Below are 21,469 nucleotides of genomic sequence, written 5' to 3' on the forward strand. Positions count from 1 at the left end.
AGACATGCCCATTAACCTCAATGGGTCTACTCTGAGTAGGACTAGCACTGGAAATAACCCTTTGAATTTTGCAGGTGTTGAATTTGGTACCCACTGCAATCACAGCATTCATCTAGCTGTATATAATATTTTTATAATTATTATTCCTGCAGCCATTTGCACAGTTTTTGCACTGCCATTTGATAGCTTTGTGTGTATTGAAAATTGTAAGCTGTGCTGAGCCACTTTATTACGATATAAGGACTAAATTTAAACAAGGAAATAAAGGAGAATATGTACTTCTACGTATAACATTTACCTCTTTACTGGGGCAGCCATGGAAATGATTTTTCTCCTGTTCAGAGGAAACAGAATAAGAACAGAGAGGGGAGAGAAAGGCTTTCCCTGCTCCTCATTCTCACCTCAATAACAGGACCCTTCCTTTTTGTCCAACAGCAATATCCTTCAGGCCATCCCCTGTAAGGTCTGTTCCTCCACTGACAGCTTGACCAAAGTACAAAAACCCTCCAGAAAACTGCAGCCCTTCAATGCGCTGCAAACAAAGAATGAAGGATGCAAAATGGAAGGAGGGTGGCCTGAAGGCCAGACAGAGAGACTCTGTGACCCTCACAAAACAAGGTTAACAACAAATGAGGCATCAAAAGATCTGTACATATTCCCAACTGAAAGACAGCCCATCAAAATATTATACTATGCTTTTCTTTTTAAAGAAAATCAAAACCTAGCAGCGTTCTAGTATGGAATGGTGTAAAAACAGACACAAACATTTCAAGTGAGTACAAATCGTCTTGAGAATTTCTCTTTTAGGTTGCTTTCACATTAGAGCCCTTGAGTGATACTGAGGCATTGTTTCTCCACACTTAGCTGAAAGTGTGGAATTCAGGAGGTCCTCCACACAGTACTATATTATTCAGCAATGCCTTTCCCTCTGCTCAATAATCTTCTACAGTGTTTACTCTGGAGTAGTTCTCATTCTCTTAAATTCAAAGTCACATTAATCAAAACATTTTTTTCCAGTTCAGTCCATTTAATTTATTTCTAATGAAAGAAGGTGGAGAGCTAGTAATGAATAGCCTCTGAATAGCCCCTATGTTTTTTTCCATTCCTGAAAGGGATGTAGAATTACTAGTTTCTTTCATGTTATTTTTCACAATAAAATTATTTATTGAAAATATTTGCATATTACCCTCCATACCCAGGATGCTTCACAGTAAGAATTTATAATAAAATGCAATTACATAATTAGAAAGACATAAAAACTCAAATATAAAATAGCAGTTAAATAAATTAATTAATGCAATCATGAAAGAAAGAAAGAAAGAAAGAAAGAAAGAAAGAAAGAAAGAAAGAAAGAAAGAAAGAAAGAAAGAAAATAGGCTTGCTCCAGATGCAGTCATTCTAAAAGTAGACCTACTGAAATTAATTAAACTTCACTGGGTCAGTTCTAAGTATGAATAAGCCCAGATCTAACCCATAGATAAATCAAAGCCTATCTCCCATGGGAACAGAAACTGACCTAGGACCAACCCAAGTTGCTTTCAGATTACATGTTTATTGAGAAGTTATCCTAATTTGTTTGAGAGTAGGTAGGTTACATGACATCACAAGAAGTGGGCTTGCTTTGTAATAATGTCAAATCCACTTTAATTACACAAGCTGAATTTGTCAATATGTGATTGAACCTGACCTTCAAAACAGTTACCATCTGGTAGCACCCTAAGAGAAGCCATTCAAGTGGCAAATTTAAGAGGTTATCCTTTAACTGCGATCAGCATGAAGAAATAAAATAAACAGACCCTCCAAGAAGAAAAAATTAAATTAAAGTCAGAGGAACCATGAAAAGCCTCCATAGCACTTTTCCAACACTGGAAAGATTTGTGCTGCAAAATTATTTTATTCCCCCCCCCCCAAACCAATCCACCCAGTGCTAAACACTGGATTGCATCAAATAAACAACACTGACTGGAATCTCTATAAAAATGATTTCAGAGAAATTTCAGAGAAAAGGGGCAGTATAGCAACTCTAGATGTACCTCTAAGTGCACAAAGAATAGGAAAAATGAGGCAGTCGCATTGAGCAAGGGCCTCATTGGAGGCAGCATAAGCAAGGTAGGTCCTTTGTAGGCTGGAACTGGTATTGAGCTCACCTGGAGGTACTTGGGGTTGATAGATGTTCGTTTCCCCCCAAATATATATAAGGCTCCTACATTCTCGTTCTCCATGGGTGCCCCAATCGCCACATCCATCCATCCATCCCCGGTGATGTCACCTGTTTCTGCCATGCTGGAACCAAAGCGACTGAAAACGTGCCCTGCTTCTCCTTTCAAAGTCGTGGTGCAGTGAAGTGTTCCTTGCTATACAGAGTAGTCAAATAAAACACTTGAAACATTTCCAAGCAAGCAACCCCACCTCAAGGTCTCAATCTAATGTACTCTCCCCATCTTCTCCCTTACCTTAAAATGACAGACATAAACCCTTCCACCTGTAATAGCATCATAGTACATGGGGGCTCCAACCAGCACCAAGTCCGTATCAGTGTTTTGATCAAGGTCCACAGAGCACAGCGCCGCTCCAAAATAGGAACCAACCTGTGGCATCAGACAAATGTCCCCTTGAGTTTCGCTTCTACTTTCCATTCCCAGACCTGTCTGCCACTTATGACTACACAGCCAGCACATGGCCCTCAGCTGAGTAATCCAGCCCTTAACAGCAACAAAAAAAAAGGTCCCCACTTCTGGCTTCTATCTTGGAGCCATTTTCATCATGTCTCATTGTTGTCGCCATAGCTTCCTCACCTCCGTTCCAGGTTCAGAAGCTTTCTGCACAGTCTCTCCATTCCACCACCAGTCTCCTTTGCCCTAGCCCAGCTCAGTTCATACCTGTTCTCCAACAGCCTCAGCTGTTAGTTGCCACTTCCCATTCCTGGCCGCTTTCTCAAAGAGAACCACTTTGCCTACGTAGTCATAGCGGGGGGCTCCCACTACAAGGCCACTTCTCCCATTAAGCAGGACAGCTTGGGAAGAATAGCCTAGAGCAGAGGTGTGCAAAAGGTTGATTGGGATCTCCTGGAACATCTCTGGCTGCTTTGCAAGGGTCTCTCCCTCTCAACTACCCAGTAGCAGATCAAAACAACTTTTCCCCACCTAGATAGCAAGGGGCCCAAGGTCTCTTCATGGCTGACTGGGATTTCAGCCACAATTTTCGCAGCCCTAGCATGATGCTTTAACCACTATACCACACTGTCTCTCAGTATAGCATACAGCTAGCGCAGTTGCTTACATAGAATTCTTATAATGAATTATTTGATGCAGGAATCTGAAGAGTGGAGACAGGGGGAAAATGTGTGGTGCTAAGAGTATCTAGATGGTAATTTCTATCTGTGCTCCTGAATGGAGAAAGGGTAGGATCTTCCAGGATGTAGCTGCCTCTGGGGTGGAAATGTACTGCAGTAAAACATGGTAAACTTGGGGTGGGGGGGAAGGCAGCAGAAGCTGGTCCATTAGGGTGAATGGGGCACTGCCCCGCCAACCTCAGTCTTATCTCAGCCAGCCCCCAATCTGCCTGCTTTCTTATTTCCAACCAGTCAGGGGGTGGCTCTGCCTGTCACTGGGTCTGGCCCCACCTACTGCTGCTCTCCCTGCCTTCTGCCCCAACAGTTCCCCCTCCCATGGGCACCAACCACCACTAGCTGGAGAGTTTTGTTTTAATACTTACCAAGATAAGCATTCTTCATCTCCTCAGTGGTGCTGGAGGCATTAAGAAAGCTTGAGTCTCTGTTACTGTTCTGATACAGAAATAGGCCTCCAGACCAGTCAAATGCTCCTACTGCTCCCAAGACAGGACCATCCTAAATCACGGCAGGCAACACAGCAGGAAGAGTTGTCCACAAATCAACGTCAACAGGTGGGAAAAAGTAAAAAGGAGGATTAGGGGGAAATGAAAAACTGATATTTATTTTTTTTAAATCCCTACAACTGCAATTGAGCATTACAGTAAGTAGCACTACCACTGCTGAGCCAGCCATCTTTTCTCCCTTTGGCTCACAGGATCATCCATCCAGAACCAGCATGGTTGTGTAATCCTAAAGCAGTATTGCAAATTTCAATCCTTTTTAAGATTGTTGCTAACTGGGATTGAATTCAGCATCCTGTGAATATTCGCTTTCAATTTTATAAGCAAGATTCTGACTCTCAAGGTTGCAAGTAAGAGTATAGAAATATCTCTTGTGGCCATGTCCTCCCTCTGTTATTTTTTAAGACAAGAACATCAGGCTCTAAAATGAGCGCTGCTGGAATATCCCCATGGCCCATCTAATCCAGCATTCTGTTCTCACAGTAGCCAGCCAGATGCCTATGGAAAGCATGTAAGCAAGACCTGAGCACCAGAGCACTCTCTGAATACCATCTCCAACTTTGTATTTCCTTTCACTGAGGAAAATAGGCCCATGCTGATGGAACAACTGAATACAGTAATAGAAATGGGATCATGCAGTTGATCTATGAATATATTCTTCATTAACAAAAATCATTCTGCTTGCAGGCATTTAGGACTCTCCTGGATTCTTCCTGCAGGAAACTTTCTTCCTCCTGAGGTTGCTGAAGTACAACTGCCACCATCCCTGGCCATTGGTCATGCTGACTGGGGCAGATGGAATATATAGTTCAGCAAGATCTGGAAGAACAAAGATTCCACACACCCTACTCTAGGGGCCAGACTCACCCGAGTCAGTAAAGCACTGAATCCTTCCTGGGACATTTCCATCTGGAAGGAACTGCTGCTCTGGAATTGGGTACCTGCAAGGAGGAGTGGGGACAGGACACAGACAAACAGGAAGAGCACATAGGAGAGGTTATAAGAAAACCCTGTATCTGAATTGCCAAATTCCACCCAGGTGGAATCTACATAGATATTTAAAAAACCTGTGAAAATGAATGAAGCTCTATTGTTGGCTCAGGTTGCATATATGTGTAAATAAACCACATATCATAAAGAAACCACAGTCTTCACTGTGGAAGTGGTGATGTCTTGGTGACGTGGTTTTATTTATACTGCTAGCTAAGCATAATGTAAACGAGCTAATGGCATTAACACTCCAGTGGATCTTGCTCCCCTGTTAGTTTTTTTGGGCAAAGCCATGGCTTTGGATTCAACACAAAGAGAATTCAAGCCTCTGTAGCTCTTTCTCAGCCACTCGAATATGAGATTGCCCCCCAGGTTTATTGTTTCCCTACACCTAATGACAGCACCACCTCCAACCAGGGTGAGGGGAACTGCCCTCTTTAGCCCACTTTCTGAAAGCATCTCCAACTAGTAGTTTCTGTATCAACCAGTCTCTTGGATTCCTTAGTTAAGCCAAGTGATACCTAAGAAACGTGGCTAGAATCATTAAGTTAACAAAGAGACTGGTTGGACCTTGTTGGAAGTCACTTTTCCTACATTTAAAATATATACAAACACCAGTCTTGGAGGGATGACTTTTAGACTAATCGCCCAATCCTATAACAATATATAGCATCCCACATAGAGGCCGAAGCTGTTTCCTGTTTTAGCAGCAGACACACCAGATGGTGCTATAGCAAGCATGAGGAACATGTGGACTTCCATATATGCTGTTGTATTCCAGGTCCTGCTTGTGGGCTTCCTCTAGGCCAGCCTTTCTGAGTCCCCAGATGTTGTTGATCTACAACTCCCATCACCCCTAGCTAGCAAGGCCAGAGCTCAGGGATGATGGGAGTTGTAGTCCAACAACATCTGGGGACCCACAGGTTGAGAACCACTGCTCTAGGCAAATGGTTAGGCACTATGAGAACAGAATATGGGACTATGGTATGATCCAGCAGGGCTCTTCTTATGTTCTTAACTCCCATCAGCCCAGCCCAGCAACAGCATCTGGAGAACCACAGGTTTCGAATCTGAAGCTTAGAGGACTTTCCTTTTGTACCACATATTGAGAGGTAGTATTCCAGGTGCAGGCTTTTAAGTCTAGGAGATCTATGTTCAAGTTATACCTCTACAGCAAATAGCTCATTTATCTCAATCACAGGTCTTCATCTGTAAAATGGGAATAATACTGACTCACCATATAGAGTGATTGTGAGGCCAAACAAAGTAAAGACCACAAACCCCTTTGCAAATTAGAAATGTCATATGATCATGGAACAAACCATTCTCAGTGATACACAGTCCCAGACAAGGACTGGCGAAAGGGACTTCAATGCCTCCTCTCAGTGCTAAGGTTCCTGTTATTACCTTCTATGGCAAAGATCTTATCCTGTAGCTGATCCTGGATGCCTTTCAGGGCATCAAAATTGTGCACTGCAAATACATGCTCGCTGTCAGGTTCAGAAGCGATGGCGTTCAGCTCTTCCCTGGCACGTTGAGTTGAGAAAGCATTGCCAACCTTCATCAGACAGAAGAGAGAAAAGATGTGAGCATTTGGTCCCTATGCAGGTGAGCAATCCACTTGGCAGGGGGCAGGTAACTGAACTAGCACCCTCCATCTCTATGAATTTTATGTTCTAAGGGTGTATCTGTACTTCAGACTTAGGGTAGATCTACAACATACATTTAAAGTACATTCAAACACCATGGCTTCCACCAATGAATTCTGGTAAATGTAGTTTGTTATCGGTGCTGGAAGCTGTAGCTCTGTGAGAAGATAACCATAGTTCCCAGGATTCTTTGGCAGAGGTCATGAGCATTAAATAGACGTTGAATGTGCTGTAAACATATGGTGTGGATCTGCCCTTAGACCAATTTCACGAGGAAGTCCTAGAAGTCTGAACAAGTGGGTGGTGCCAAGTAGGGAGGAGCAGGGGGCCAGAGCTCCCCCAAAATTTTCAGTGAAAGTCTGGACATTGGCTTAATTTCCAAAGAAGGGTATCAGTCAGTCATTAATATGATTTGAGCTTCTTAGGTGCAATTTCACTACTCCTACTTCAACAGGTAAAGGGACACAGGTGGCGCTGTGGGTTAAAGCCTCAGCGCCTAGGACTTGCCGATCGAAAGGTCGGCGGTTCGAATCCCTGCTGCGGGGTGCGCTCCCGCTGCTCGGTCCCAGCGCCTGCCAACCTAGCAGTTCGAAAGCACCTCCGGGTGCAAGTAGATAAATAGGGACCGCTTACTAGCGGGAAGGTAAACGGCGTTTCCGTGTGCGGCTCTGGCTCGCCAGATGCAGCTTTGTCACACTGGCCACGTGACCCGGAAGTGTCTCCGGACAGCGCTGGCCCCTGGCCTCTTAAGTGAGATGGGCGCACAACCCCAGAGTCTGTCAAGACTGGCCCGTACGGGCAGGGGTACCTTTACTTTACCTTTACTTCAACAGGGGGGTAGGTGGGGTTGGTAAGCAATGTGAGCAGGGGCACAGCCACAACTATAAAGCATAATGAGCTAAATGCTCAGGAAATGTGAAATTAGCACTGCCAACAAGAAAGGCTATAAACATCCAAATAAAAGCAATTAAATAACTGATTTTGTGGAAATTCACATACAGTACTGTTTAGTAAACCTAGAAGACTCCTTGCAGAATCCTCACCCCAATAGCATAACGGATAATTCCTGCTCGTTCAGCCTCTGGCACCACATCCCAATACTGCAGTTGATCATTCTTTTGACCATCTGTTATCACAACAAGAATCTTGGTAGATCCATTTCTGGAGCCTTTCCTTGGGATAAAAATCTCCCTCCTTGGAAAGAGAAGAGAACTGGATAAGGACTTCATTGTTTGCATTTCCCTAAAACAGCCTAGAGGAGAAAACAAGAGGGGATAGAGTAAAGATGTAACGCTGGAGTGGAGAACCTGTTTCCCTCCAGATGTTGCTAGCCTATAGCTCTCCTCATTCATCACCATTGGCCATGTTGGCTGGGGTTAATGTCCAGCAACATATGGAGAACCACAGAGTGCCCATCTCTGAGGGCAACCTCTTTAAAAACAGGCTTTATGCATTGAACTTAAAGGGGGGTCTTACTGTATCAAAAATTGCTTCCTAATACAAATGTGAAAGCCTAATTGATGATGTTCAAATGTTTCCTCAGTTTTCTCTCCCATGTGCACACTGATCAGGCATTAAATTACAATGCTTCCCCAGAAGACATATAGTGTGGAATTGCCATTCTTCATCCACTCACTTTTTGTGGTGCAGCCACACATTGCCTAATCCAGTCATTGCCATCTAGTATTTTCCCCGCAATTCTTCCAGTTTTCTGTAGACAACAGAAAGTCTGACTTTTCCTAAAAGTAGCTTTCCCAGAAGGGAAAAATAGCAGAATTTCCACAAGTGTAAATGCCTTTAGTGCTATTCTTACTCCACTCTAAAAAGGCAGAGTTTAGACATGGGCAGCGACATAGTGTGAAGAAGATCCTATGAGAGCTCAGCACACATTCATTACATCAGAAGTGTGAAATCTTTTGCAGACTGAGGGCCAAATTGTTTTCTGAGAAACCTTCCAACATCCACATGCTAGTGGTGGATAGAGCCAGGAACAAATGTGGGGGTGATAATGTAAGCATTACAGTACAGTACACTACAGTAGGCTACTTTCTATGCACATCCACACACCCCTCTCTGTCCTCTACCCAGGCAAGCAAAAAGCACTTTTGCCTCTGGCCCTGTCCATCACTAGTGTGTGGCCCCTGAAAGATTGCCCAGAAGGGATTGTGGCTGCTAGAGGGACCACAAAAGAGCCCCTCCCAATATTGGTTGGGGGCCTGAGCCACCATCCCAGGGATAATCAGGTAAAAGCTGATTGATAATGGGAGATGTACAGCCGGTTTACTAGGGCTTAGCAGCCAACTGCACAATCTTAAGAACATAAGAACAGCCTGCTGGATCAGGCCAGTGGCCCATCTAGTCCAGCATCCTGTTCTCACAGTGGTCACCCAGATGCCTATGGGAAGCCTGGAAGCAGGGCCTGAATGCAACAGTACACTCTCCACTTGTGATTCCCAGCAACTGGCCTTCAGAAGCATACTGTCTCTCACCATGGAAGCCAGGCATAGTCATTGTTGTTTGCATCGACTGAGCATGAATATGTTTCTGTGGATCTAAGCTAACTGACTTTGGGACACAGGTGGCGCTGTGGGTTAAAGCCTCAGCGCCTAGGACTTGCTGATCGAAAGGTCGGCGGTTCGAATCCCTGCGGCGGGGTGCGCTCCCGCTGCTCGGTCCCAGCGCCTGCCAACCTAGCAGTTCGAAAGCACCTCCGGGTGCAAGTAGATAAATAGGGACCACTTACCAGCGGGAAGGTAAACGGCGTTTCCGTGTGCAGCTCTGGCTCGCCAGAGCAGCGATGTCACGCTGGCCATGTGACCCGGAAGTGTCTCCGGACAGCGCTGGCCCCTGGCCTCTTAAGTGAGATGGGCGCACAACCCCAGAGTCTGTCAAGACTGGCCCGTACGGGCAGGGGTACCTTTACCTTTACCTTTTAAGCTAACTGAACTGAGAGCTAATGTTTGGACAGAGATAGAGAGGGATTGGGAGATAGTGATGAAGCTGAGAGTGAAGAGGATGAGCCCTAAACAGCAAGTTTCTAGTTCTTCTCCCTGTAATATTAATGAGCTGTTGGGACACCTTTTGAATTTATTTATTTTTGTTTGATATTGGACCACAATGATGTTGGAACATCTTAAAAACTCTTCACAAGTCTCTAACCTAGCAATTCATTCTGATAACAGAACTGAACCATTACTCATGCCTAGTTTGTGCCTAAAAGGGGAAGAGATGAAGCAAGCTGTTTCTGCAGAGAAATAAGGTTCTTGAACATACACAACTTTTCTGATGGCAGTGGCTGTATAGGTCATGCCGCGATTTTGTGTGATACCCAATACATTGTTAGAAGGATCTGGAGCATTGAAATCAAAGTGTTCTGTGAAGCCAGTGGAATACTGTGCCAGGGCAAACTAACAAGAGAAAGACAAAAAAAAGGAGTTAATGAATAGGGCTACCTGGTCTCCAGAGGTCCAAGAAGCAATCCTATACCCTCTTACCTGGGAAGAAGCCCCACTGAACTCAACGACAATTACTTCTGATTAGAACATAGTAGATTGCACTGTAAGAGACCCTTAGTGAGTGAAACCTGGGAGCTGGCTGAAGTAGCAAGCCAAGCTCTTTGGAGTGCGATAGGTTAAGGTCTCGTCCACACTTCCATTTGTGCCACAGGTTCTAGGCATTTGTGCCACAGGTTCTAGGTCTGTGATTTGTAGGCACGGGTATGAGTGGTTTCCTTTTTTTTTTTTTTGTCCCACCAGTTTCCCACCAGAAAACCCGCTGTTTGCCACTGAATCTAAGGAAGTGTTTGGCTTATAAACATTTGCTCTGATTCAGCAGCAAAGTAAAACATGAGCTTCCCCAGGGAAGGTGCAGAGACACACCAAAAAGTGCTTGGACACAGACCTGGAAAGCCTGGACCTGTGCCTAGAAAGCACAGAGCAAAGGTAAGTGTGGATGAGCTCTGAGGCTGCCTCTTCAGGGGAGGTGTGGGAAACCTTTGACACTTCAGATGTTGCTAAACTACAACTCCAAACAGCACCAGCAAGCATAGCCAATTCCTAGGGATGGTGGGAGTTATAGTTCAGCAACATCTGGAGGACTAAAGGTCCCCACACCTCCAGGTCTTCAGGCAGCGCTCTGTCACATGATCTCATAACCAGTCCTTTTAACTGGAGAATAGAAGCTAGAAATTTCTGCATGCAAAGCATGCTGCCCCACCACTGACAGAGGACCTTGCATGCGTCACAAGCAACACTTGTAGGATTGTCAAACTTTACAATTAACATGTGGTATTAGTGCAGTTTCCTGCACAGGGTTCACAGCTGAGCGGGAAACCAGTTACTTTCATCAACAGCAAAAACACCCCTTTCCCTCTTGCATTCACAAGTGACAGAGGGCTGGTTAACAGAGTGTCCTGCTAACTGACATTGTAGCCTACCCAAAAAGTGATTCTCTGTGGTGGCATTGCACCAGGGGTGGAGGAAGGAGGGTGAGATATGTGCAGGCTGCCCTGGGTGCCACCATTGAGGGGGGGTGACAAAATGCTGGGTGGCACTCACTGTGGGGCCTGCAGTGCGCCCGAGCCATGTGTCTATCCTGGGAGAGACGTGGTGGCTTGGGCGCATGCAGGCTCTGCACTGTCCAAACAGTCCGCCCACTGCCTCCCCTCCCCAGCTGTGGGCAGCTGAGTAGGAGGAGGCAGGCAGACTCTGAAGGCCCCACGGTGCACCCCGCCCCTATGGGTGGCTCACCCTGCCCCTGGGCGCGCTGCCCCAGGCGCCCAAACGATGCCCAAACGGCTTCCTCCGCCGCTGCATTGCACAGAGAAACAGGTAATGTTGAGCTGGTTCTATACTTGGAAGTGGAATGAGGTGGCAAAATGGATTGTACCACTTTCAGGCTACAAATTTGGGGATTCCACTTTTGATTGTGAACACAAACACAGAGCACCCAGCAAACAAAATATGAGCACAGCTGGAAGAAAGATTCTAGCCTAGCCCTTTGAATGCTATGCTGGCTTTCTGTTTGCAGGGAGGGGGTTTAATTTTAAAGTAGGTGTTGTTGGACTCACATGGCCATCAGTCCTAGCTAACATGGGATGATGAAAGTTGCAGTCATAGATTTCCTCACTATGGCTTTAAAGGGTCCTTGCAGTTTTGTCCAATAACATACAGAGGGAGCTAGGCTTAGGAATAATCCCACCTGTGGCTTCTGCTGTATCACAGAGGATGTTCTTAATGTAAGTTTTTCATAATATCTGTACAACATGAAATCCATATCCCCACAAACTTACAACTTACAACAAACTTGTTGCTATCAATCCATCTGCAATATATTAACAATCTGTTTGCAATATTATGTCCCTATCTGGAAGAACCCTAACTTGAATGTACATGAACTTTGCCAAGGAAACTCTGGGATGTTTTGCCGCTGCAGACACATTTCAATGTCACATCAGGAAGCCAGTAATTCTGTATGCTTGTCCCATTCAATCTATCAAGATGGAAGAAACCCAAACATGAGAATTGTGGGGGTAAAGATGTGGCAGTGACAGATCATCTGGCATGCAGGTCTAGCATGTATCAGCTTTCAATTCACTGATAACATATGACAGCCACATGAACATTAAAAAGAGAATGCAATGCAACGCCATACATACTACTTAGAGTAGATTTTAATGAGTCTACTCTGAGCATGACTAACTGGATCTCACCCAGAGTTCAAAGCACATTCTGAATTCTCTAAACCACTTTTTAAGTTATGTGTCTGCACACAGCAGGCACGTCCCAAACCTAGTTTGTTTTCTGTATAAAATTGGAGACACAGTTTCACTATAACACCCCAAAAGGATTACATTTAGAGTAAGGAAACAAACTGTCTGCTCTCAAAAGAGCCCACTGCCAATATGTTTCTACATGTCACTATTCTGGCTACAACTCCTCAACCCACCTAAAAACCACCAACTCAAACTAGCAACTCATGCAGATATGCAAGAGACAGCCTTCTGCAAGGAGAGAGATTTGCGGTGCCTCTGCACTGGGACTGACTGGTCGATGTAACTACAGCCAGCCAATGGTGCAACGGAAAAACCTTTGGAAGGAGGCAAGACTGAAATGAAGATTTATTCAAAGATGCAGCAGGCAGCTTTGCACTCACAAAAAAACTCTCATGCTTAAAATAATGCATTTAGTACACTTGCAAAAGCCCTCCTACTAGTTGGTGGAGCCAGGAATGTAGGTTTTATATGAGGAACTGAAGTGTTGCCAATACCCACAGCTAACAGAAGGTGCCTACCTGGGGCCAGTGCTGGTCTTCCTCCCCCCAGGAAAGGACTGACTTCCCAAAACACAATAAGTTTGCATGATGGTGCCCTCCAGCACCCCCCTCGTGTCCATTACCCGCGTGTTCCTGCCAGACAACCTCTTGATGACCTCAGAGACAAACCACTTCATTCTTTCGAAGTCCTGGTTACTGACGCTGCCTGAGCCATCAATCAGGAACACAATATCTGTTGGGTGGGTAGTGCATTCTGGGGGATACATAAAGGAACATTTCAATCTACCTTATATCCAGTGGTGTGGTGGTAAATTCTGAAAGCTCATCATGACAGCCCCCCACAGCCACACCGCCAAAGAGAGTTTATGTAATCCCCAAAGGAGAGTCCAAAAATGCAGGCAGCTGAGTTGATCCATTCTTACACACACACATGCGTACACCAAAGTTCAACAATACATAGCTTAATACCCAATTCATTAGGATCAGCACAACTTCAATCCTATGCACAGTTTCCTAGGAGTGATCACTATAACCAACTTAATTTTCACTTCCTGAAACAATTGCAAACCAAAACATGCCATCCTTCTAAACTTGCACTTCTCTAAATTTTGCAGTGCAGTTCTCCAACCAAGCAATGTGTACATAAATGTGTATATTAGGGGAAAGTGTGCATAAAAATACATATATGAATGAAAATAACATGTAAAATGCATTAAATAGGTAAAATTGCTTGCAAAAATGTGTACAGTGGTACCTCGGGTTACATACGCTTCAGGTTACATACGCTTCAGGTTACACACACCGCTAACTTAGAAATAGTGCTTCAGGTTAAGAACTTTGCTTCAGGATAAGAACAGAAATCGGGCTCCGGCGGCGCGGCAGCAGCAGGAGGGCCCATTAGCTAAAGTGGTCTTCAGGTTAAGAACAGTTTCAGATTAAGTACGGGCCTCCAGAATGAATTAAATACTTAACCCGAGGTACCACTGTATATTAGGAGAAATCCACGCTAAAATGCTGAAATTTTTTCATAAGGACTTTGAAACATGCAAACACACACACAGAGAGAGAGCGCACTATGGAAATAAGGAGAACTCAACTTGAAATTTGCAAATTGAGAGTCCAAGAGCAATTGACAGATCCACTCATCCCAAAGTCTCACCTGGTAAGATCTCTGGAAATTGCTGGAAATTTTGGAGCTTTTGATCCAGAAGGAAACAGTAGCCGTTCAGATACATGTTTGTTCCACAGGCCCTGTGTACTGTGGGGCCGCACACCTTTCAAGTGAACAAAGAGGGAGCTTTCATGATATGTTCAAATTTGCTGAGTATGCTATTTGACTAGAAGAGGATTTTAATCTGGGCCCATTCAAACTCAATTCTTTCCCTCCAACAATGCCGATTTCCCACCAGAGTGCCAGAGGGGGGGGGGAATTTACCAAGATTTGAGAATCCCTGGCAACCAAGGACAGACCAAGGGACATATTGACAGCATCTATAGGCCCTGAAAGAAATAATAGTAATCATGCTGGGATTATTAATCGTTAAGAAGGGAGAAGAACAACTATATTAACTCAGTGGCAGAGCATTTGCTTTGCACTCAGAAGGTATCAGGTTCAATCCCCAGCATCTCCAGGTAGGGCTAGAAAAGAACCTTCTCTGAAACCCTGTACAGCAGCTACCAGACAGTACTGAGGTAGATTGATAGGTCCTTGCCCTAAGGGGCTTACAATCTAAAAGCAGGTGCAGGGAAACAACAGAGGGCATGGGGAAGTGGAAACAGAGATAAACAGGGGGAGACAACCTGGTACCTTCTGGATGCTGTTGGGCAGCAAGTCCTGTCATCCCTGGCCACTGACCATTCTGATTGGGACTGATGGGCATTGGAGTCCAACAACATCTGGTGGTCATCAGGTTGGCAAAGGCAGCTTTATAGGAATCTCGGATCTGTAGGGAAGCCTCGCTGACCTCAGGCTACTATAGCCTTACAATTTAGAAACTATTCTCACTTCCTCCTCTTTGTCGCTTCCCACTCACTTCTCTTGAACTGAAACTCAGACATCCTACCTCTCTCAGACAATCCAGTCCCAAATTCTGTAAAAAAAAAACCTTACTCACTCCTGCAACAGCGACCACAAGCCCAGGCTACCCTGACCCCATACCTCCCTCTCCCCTCTCTCTGAGAGAACCTGGACCACCATTTGGCTTTCCCCAGATAGGACCAGCTTCATTTGAAACTTAGAAGTTACCTACGTTGGATGCTAATCTCCGTACAGCCACTTGAACTGTAGGTGCACCGGTAAAGTTTACCAATTTTGTTCACTTGTCCATGCTGAAGTGGGGCACCGACAAGCACCCTGAGGTGAGGGGGGCAAAAGGCAGGTGATTAGTATCTATACAGTGACACTTTATGATGTAACCTGAGCCAGGTGTGGGGAACCTTTGGCCCTTCAGATGTTTCCGCAACTCCCATCACCACTGAGCATTGGTCATGTTTGCTGGAGGCTGTTGAGAGTTCAGCAGCATCTGGAAGGCCATGGGCTCCCCAGTCCTGCCCTAAGCAAAGAAAGAAAAGACAGTGCTCTGCCAAAAGGAGCTCACGAGACAACAAAGAGAGAAGGGAGTGGCCAGCCAAGAAAACAAAGAATGAACTTGAGCCAAACCAGTTACTTCAGTTTTGCTTCAGCTGAGAAACAGCACTAAGGCATCAGGCCAAAAGCTGCTCGGACAAGGTGGGCTTGGGAGGGAGAGGGAAGTATGGCCGGGGGGGGGGGGTCCATGCATACAGGTAGGGGTGGGAGAGAAATTACATTCAATTTGCATTTTAATAAGAAATGACCTAATTCACATTTCTTGAACCAATACATGGACTGAAATACAGCTGTCCTTCACAATTCACATGTCTGAAAATTTCACAATGCAGTCCTCCATTAAAGTAATAGGTAGAATTCAAAGTAGCACTAATTTCCTTAGTGCTCCATCAATGCGAGCGTTTTTGCTTGCCTGATGGAACAATCTCCCCTCTCCTCACTCCACACACTGTTCTGGGGGTTTTCCAACCCCATCTCTAAGCCAATGTTTGTGTGGGGGGGGTGTATGGAGGAAGAGAGGGAAAGAACCATCACACTATCAGGACTTGTTGCACTGACTCCCACCAGTGCAACTATTTAGTTGAATCTATCCCAACATGCACAATAATGCATATAAAAGGGGGAAGTGTGCATAAAAAGCCACACATTCATGAAAATGCAGTTCAAATGCACTACATGTTTCCTAGTATTAGTCAAAGCTGCATGGGAAAATGTGATTATTAGAACTTTGCACCAAAGTGTTGAAGAGATAGATAGATAGATAGATAGATAGATAGATAGATAGATAGATGATAGATAGATAGATAGATAGATAGATAGATAGATAGATAGATAGATAAGATATGTAGACTGCTACAGAATTTAAGATTGGAGAAATGAGAAACAGAAATTGAAATGAACAGATTCATCCATCCCTATAGACAGAATAGCACGAAAGAATCTTAACAGTCATTCAGGAGAAAAGGAAAAACGTGAAGCAACTGTGGGTGGTGGAGCTGAAGAAAGATAGGTTGCAAGTAAGGGAAGAAAGCCTAGGAAGTTAGGGGTCAGGTCAGGCCACTGAAAATGTCACAATGCATACAAAAAGTGTTGCCAATTAAGGGCCTTGCTGTTTTTGTTCCCCGGTGCCATTTGCCATTTTTTCATCTTCCTTCCGAGCCTTCCTCCTATGTTCCCAGTAACCCTGTCCCTGACACCGAATCAGCTTCCTCTTACTCATTCCTGGTCTGTGCCACGCTGCTCCCAAAGCTCTGAGTTCTTATCTGAAAGATGGTTGGTGTAGCCACATCCACGCTAAATCCGCAACACAACGACACCAGCACTGCAAGAGTTAAAGGGACTCTCAGTACACCACTTACACACACACACACACACACACACACCATTCCAGGTTGATTTTAGATAGGTCATCATTACACATACTAGTTGAAGGTTTATTTCTATAGATCTCCATGAGATGCTGGAGGCCTCTATTCATGCTCATTTTGAGATACGTAAGGAATAAAGATAAATCAAGTTGGATAAAAGGCATCTGTAACAAACGAACATTTGTCAATTTGCCCATGAAAATCAAGTCCCAAAGTTTTTCCAGCCAAGCCTCAAATCTGTATCCAAGGAATACCAATAGTTGGTTATAGTATGCTGTGGTGCAATGGTCATGAGACGAATAATAAAGTCCTTATGGAAAAGTCTGAGGCATCTGAATCAACCCCTCCAGGTTAATTAACCCAGAACAATTACTATTGTTGCTCAGCATTGGAACTGAGTCAAGGCTCATATCCAGACTTCAATCTAGTCTGAAGACAATGTGTTAAGGCAGGGCAGTTAACAGCATGGTTGGCCCTCCAGATTTTGCTGGACAACAACTCCCATCATCTGTGGAATGATGCTACCTGGGACTGATGGGAGTTGGAGCCCAACAACATATGGAGGGCACCACACTGGTTATCCCTGGAGCATGTAATGAAATACTAAAGGCAAAGGCAAGTCCTCATGGAGCTGAAAGCAATTGGTCTGGGGAATGCATGCTGAAGGAAATTATTTACAGTAATTCAAATTTACATTCCTACAGGAATCTCAAAAGGTTGCTACAAGCAGGGCCAATTTTTGTTTTTTGGTGTGTTTTTTTTAAAAAAACTTTCCAGTTCTCATCAAAATTGCCCAGTTTTTCTCACATTCTATTCATTTGATTGTACATAGCTTCTCTCTTGGATGGAGAGAACACACAAAGGACAGAGTTAAGGTCAGAGTCGCCCCTACTCTGCAGCACGGTCATTGCATGAATTGTGTGTTTGTGGAGCAAGTGAGGCTAGAGCAAATTTATTTCAAACAATGAAGCCATTTCAAGCAGGTGAAAAGAAGTAGCAGGAAGCTGCTTCTTTTTTTTAAGGCTGCTTCCGTAGAATGCAAAGAGACAATAACTTTGACTATCATACAGGGCTGTTGTTTTGCAACTAGGTTCCACAAGAAATAGACACACTTTGTTTTTTTTTCTGATCTCAATTTGGACTGAGCAGGTTGCTTTTTAAAAGATTTGTATGAGCACCCACCCACCCACCCCAGTTCACACCCTCAGACTCCCTTGCTGTTATCACTTACCTGTGCCCAGGTAAAAAAGAGGTGCTGGGAGATCCATGCCTAGTATTGTTTAGACTGGGATGAAATGACCAGTGGAGAAAAGAGTAGAAAAGCAGGGTGCCCAGCAGGCAATGGAGCTGCTTTGAAGGTAACTGGCAGCTAAACAGCTGAATACATAAAGTACAGAAGTGGAACTTTATCTGATACAGAGTCTGAGAAGAAAGCCCAGCCCTCAAGGGGAGGGGGGCGGACTAGAACAGATTGTGTGAGTCAGAAAGTGTGGCTACTGGAAGGGGGTGGGAAAATGAGTGAAATGGAAAGCCAGCAAGATCAGAGGCCAAAGAAGAGAGGGCCCTGAACTGCCGTGTTAATAAAAGGAGGCTTTTTAAAAACCCCGGCAGCTTACGCTGGAATGAGAAAAATTGGACCTGCTTGTTGAATTCTCTCTCACACATGCAACTAGTTGTTTTGTTTTATACATGAAGTTTAACAACAAAATTGAAAGAAAAAGAAAACATCAAAAGCTCACATAAAAAATATAATGACATCCATCTCAGTTTAAACATATTAAGCCCCATTTGCACTGTACATTTAAAGCAGTAAGGTAAAGGTAAAGGGACCCCTGACCGTTAGGTCCAGTCGTGGATGACTCTGGGGTTGTGGAGCTCATCTCGCTTTTCTGGCTGAGGGTGCCGGTGTACAGCTTCCGGGTCATGTAGCTAGCATGACTAAGCCGCTTCTGGCGAACCAGAGCAGCACACGGAAATGCCGTTTACCTTTTCGCTGGAGCGGTACCTACCAGTATTTATCTACTTGCACTGCATACTTTCAAACTGTTAGGTTGGCAGGTGCAGGGACCGAGCAACGGGAGCTCACCCCGATGTGGGGATTCAAACCACCAACCTTCTGATCAGCAAGCCTTAGATAGCATACCACTTTAAACACTTTATATCTTTCCCCAAGGAATTCTGGGAGCAGTAGCTTTTTAAGGGTGCTGAGAATTGTTAGGAGACCCTTGTCCCCCCCCCCCAAAAAAAGAGTGGTTTAACAATCAACCCCTCTTTCCAGGGAACACTGCAGATGGGCAGCTGGAGAACTTGTAAAGAATTGCAGTCAGCAGTGCAGTAGAAAGAGCCTTTGATTGTTCAGAAGCCAGCCAGCGGGGGAGACATGGGAGAGCTTGAGGAGGAAAAAAGTGCCTCAGAGAGGGCTGAACTACAGGCTTGAGGTGAGAGGTGAGAGTTGCTGCTGATAGATTTCTTCACTCCATATGAAGAAAAAGGTCAAGAGGAGAAGTTGGAGGTGTGTGCCTCTGCAAGCAGCCAGCATCTGGACAAGTGGCTGTGTAAGAGAAAGGTCAAGAGGAGAAATTGGAGGCATGTGCATGTGCAAGAGGTGACTGGGAAGAGGAGTTGCCTTCAAAAACCTTCTTCGAATTTCCAGCACTAGTAGAATCTGTGTTGTTAGTGCATCTTCAGCTCAGGGGGCCACATCCACGCCATACTTTTAAAGCACATGGCTTTTTTGCTAAAGAACCCTGAGAACTGTTGTTTGTGGAGGGAGTTGTAGTTCTGTGGTGAGTAAACTACAGTTCCCAGGGGCCTTTGGGGAAAGCTATTTGCTTTAATTGTGCACTGAATAGGTTTTAAGGTGTGGATGTGGCTAACGTCTCACTGACTCAAAGCCCTCAGCAAAAGCACAGAACCCCCGCCCCGGCTATGGGAGTCAAATTCTAGAAGACAAGGTCCCTCCCCCCCCCAATAAAATACTTGACAGGGCTCCCCCACCCCACGAGTTGGTGGGCATTGCCATTCAAATGGTCACATGCACTGCGTCATGTGATTGACTGGGGGGGCTTACTTGGGCCCTCCAATTGGCACCCCTTTCACCCCCCAATGCCACTGGAGTCGATAGCTCCTGAAACCACCTGGCTTCTTTTAAACGTAGGCTTCACTTACATTCTGAGCTGTCCAGGATGTTACCTTCTCTGCTTCTTTGGCCTTCTCTAAATTTGATGTATTCTTTCCCTGAATTTTCTGTGAACTCTGCACTCTGACTCACTGAATAGTCTCATTGGAGCTCAGCCTGACTTTGTTCCATTGGACCTCTCTGCTTATTGACTTTGCACTCCTGGAGCCTGACTCCCAGTTGACCCAGTCTTACTTCCTAGACTGAAATTGGACTTCCAGGATATTATTTTGTATACTCATTATCTCTTTCACACCCACACCCACACACCACTGGGGCTGGAACTCCTCAGCCCACGACCCCCTACCCAGAATGGAACGTTGACCTGTCCTTAGGCCACATTTGCCTCACACATTTAAAGTAGTAAAGCAGCATTCTACATTAACAGCTTCCTCCAAAGAATCTGGGGAACTGTCGTTTGTTAAAGTTGCTAAGAGTAGCTAGAAGACCCTGTTGTGCCACCAGCCCCCATCTGTGCGATGAGATGCTCTGGCAGTCCCTGCAACCCTCTGCACCACCTTCCCTCTCTTAATAAGATGTACACCTATGAGCTGGCTTTTGGATAGGTAGTTCACGAATCCTCCTTTATTCCTTCTGCCACCACAGATAATATATATCTGAATACTCCACCCCTAGCCTAGCCAAATGAGAAGTACCAGTAGGTAGTGTCATGCAATTAATTTCTTAAATATAAATGATAAACAATGCTTATATAATCACTTGATGTACATAAGCATATGGTTTCAATTCCTCTTTCTCTTTTTCGTTGCTTTGTTTCGTATGCAGCACTGGCTTCTATATTACTGTTCCTATCAGGGCTGGCACATTCAATTTTGCCACTTGAGGCGAAATGGGAAGTGCCGCCCTGCCCTGCCGCCACACCACACAGCCTGCCCTGCTGCCTCTGGCATTGCTTCACCCCACCTCAGGGGTGGGCCATGTCTGGTTCCTCTACTAACTAACCAGCCCTGCTTCACACCCACCGCCAACTCTCCTCCCACCCTCATTCTGCTCTTAACTGAACTCTCAACTGACTCTCAACTGCCAGCATTCAAATTCCTTTTCAAAACTCCCATCCAATCAGCATGCACCACCAACATTCCAAACTCACTCCCCCACCCTTACTTCACCTTAATTCTTCCAACAGGCTTCCCTTTACATTTACCTCAGTTACACTACTGTTACACACAATATTATATACCAGAACCTCACAGATCTCTGTTGCTCTTGTACAGCTGCAATTCCCAGAATGGTTTAACAGTCAATCCCTCTTCCCAGGGAACTCTGGGAATTGTACCTCTGTGAAGGGCAAAGTGCTGTCCCAGCAACCTGGCTTTATTCTCCATTGGCTTCTACCAATATAAGTGACTTCCTGCGTACATTTCTTCCCCGGTCAGCCATTTCATATAATGGTTCACGTCAATCAAACAAACCATAGCTGAGTTGCATCACTAAGTAGCAGGTCTGGGAAACCTATGGCCTTCCAGATGTTGCTCAACAGCAACTCCCATCATCCCTGGTTATTGGCCATGCAAGCTGGGGCTGATGGTGGCTGTGGTTCAGCAACAGCTAG

General features: G+C 45.0%; 1 protein-coding gene across 6 annotated transcripts in view; it reads right to left on the reverse strand.

Moving 5' to 3' along the window:
* Positions 1–20,925, reverse strand: part of LOC309353954 (integrin alpha-X-like) — a 36,162-nt gene extending 15,237 nt beyond the window's left edge. Inside the window, exons 1-15 of one of the 6 annotated variants that reach the window (XM_081883593.1) lie at positions 17,950–18,116; positions 16,567–16,672; positions 15,014–15,117; positions 14,200–14,264; positions 13,924–14,038; positions 12,887–13,017; positions 9,765–9,898; positions 7,535–7,685; positions 6,250–6,400; positions 4,720–4,793; positions 3,715–3,847; positions 2,880–3,028; positions 2,454–2,588; positions 2,148–2,354; positions 402–532 (exon numbers count right to left, since the gene is read on the reverse strand). In XM_081883593.1, the coding sequence (XP_081739719.1) occupies positions 402–532; positions 2,148–2,354; positions 2,454–2,588; positions 2,880–3,028; positions 3,715–3,847; positions 4,720–4,793; positions 6,250–6,400; positions 7,535–7,685; positions 9,765–9,898; positions 12,887–13,017; positions 13,924–14,038; positions 14,200–14,264; positions 15,014–15,117; positions 16,567–16,672; positions 17,950–17,986 (1,823 nt within the window). In that variant the 5' untranslated portion in view covers positions 17,987–18,116. Of the gene's footprint in view, positions 1–401; positions 533–2,147; positions 2,355–2,453; positions 2,589–2,879; positions 3,029–3,714; positions 3,848–4,719; positions 4,794–6,249; positions 6,401–7,534; positions 7,686–9,764; positions 9,899–12,886; positions 13,018–13,923; positions 14,039–14,199; positions 14,265–14,571; positions 14,850–15,009; positions 15,118–16,566; positions 16,673–17,949; positions 18,117–19,886 lie in introns of those variants that run through there. The other 5 variants (XM_081883592.1, XM_081883594.1, XM_081883596.1 and 2 more) reach the window with 5 other exon arrangements.
* Positions 20,926–21,469: the final 544 nt, after the last annotated feature.

Source organism: Podarcis melisellensis, assembly GCF_964234715.1.
Source record: "Podarcis melisellensis genome assembly, chromosome: 13".
Lineage (NCBI taxonomy): Eukaryota > Metazoa > Chordata > Lepidosauria > Squamata > Lacertidae > Podarcis > Podarcis melisellensis.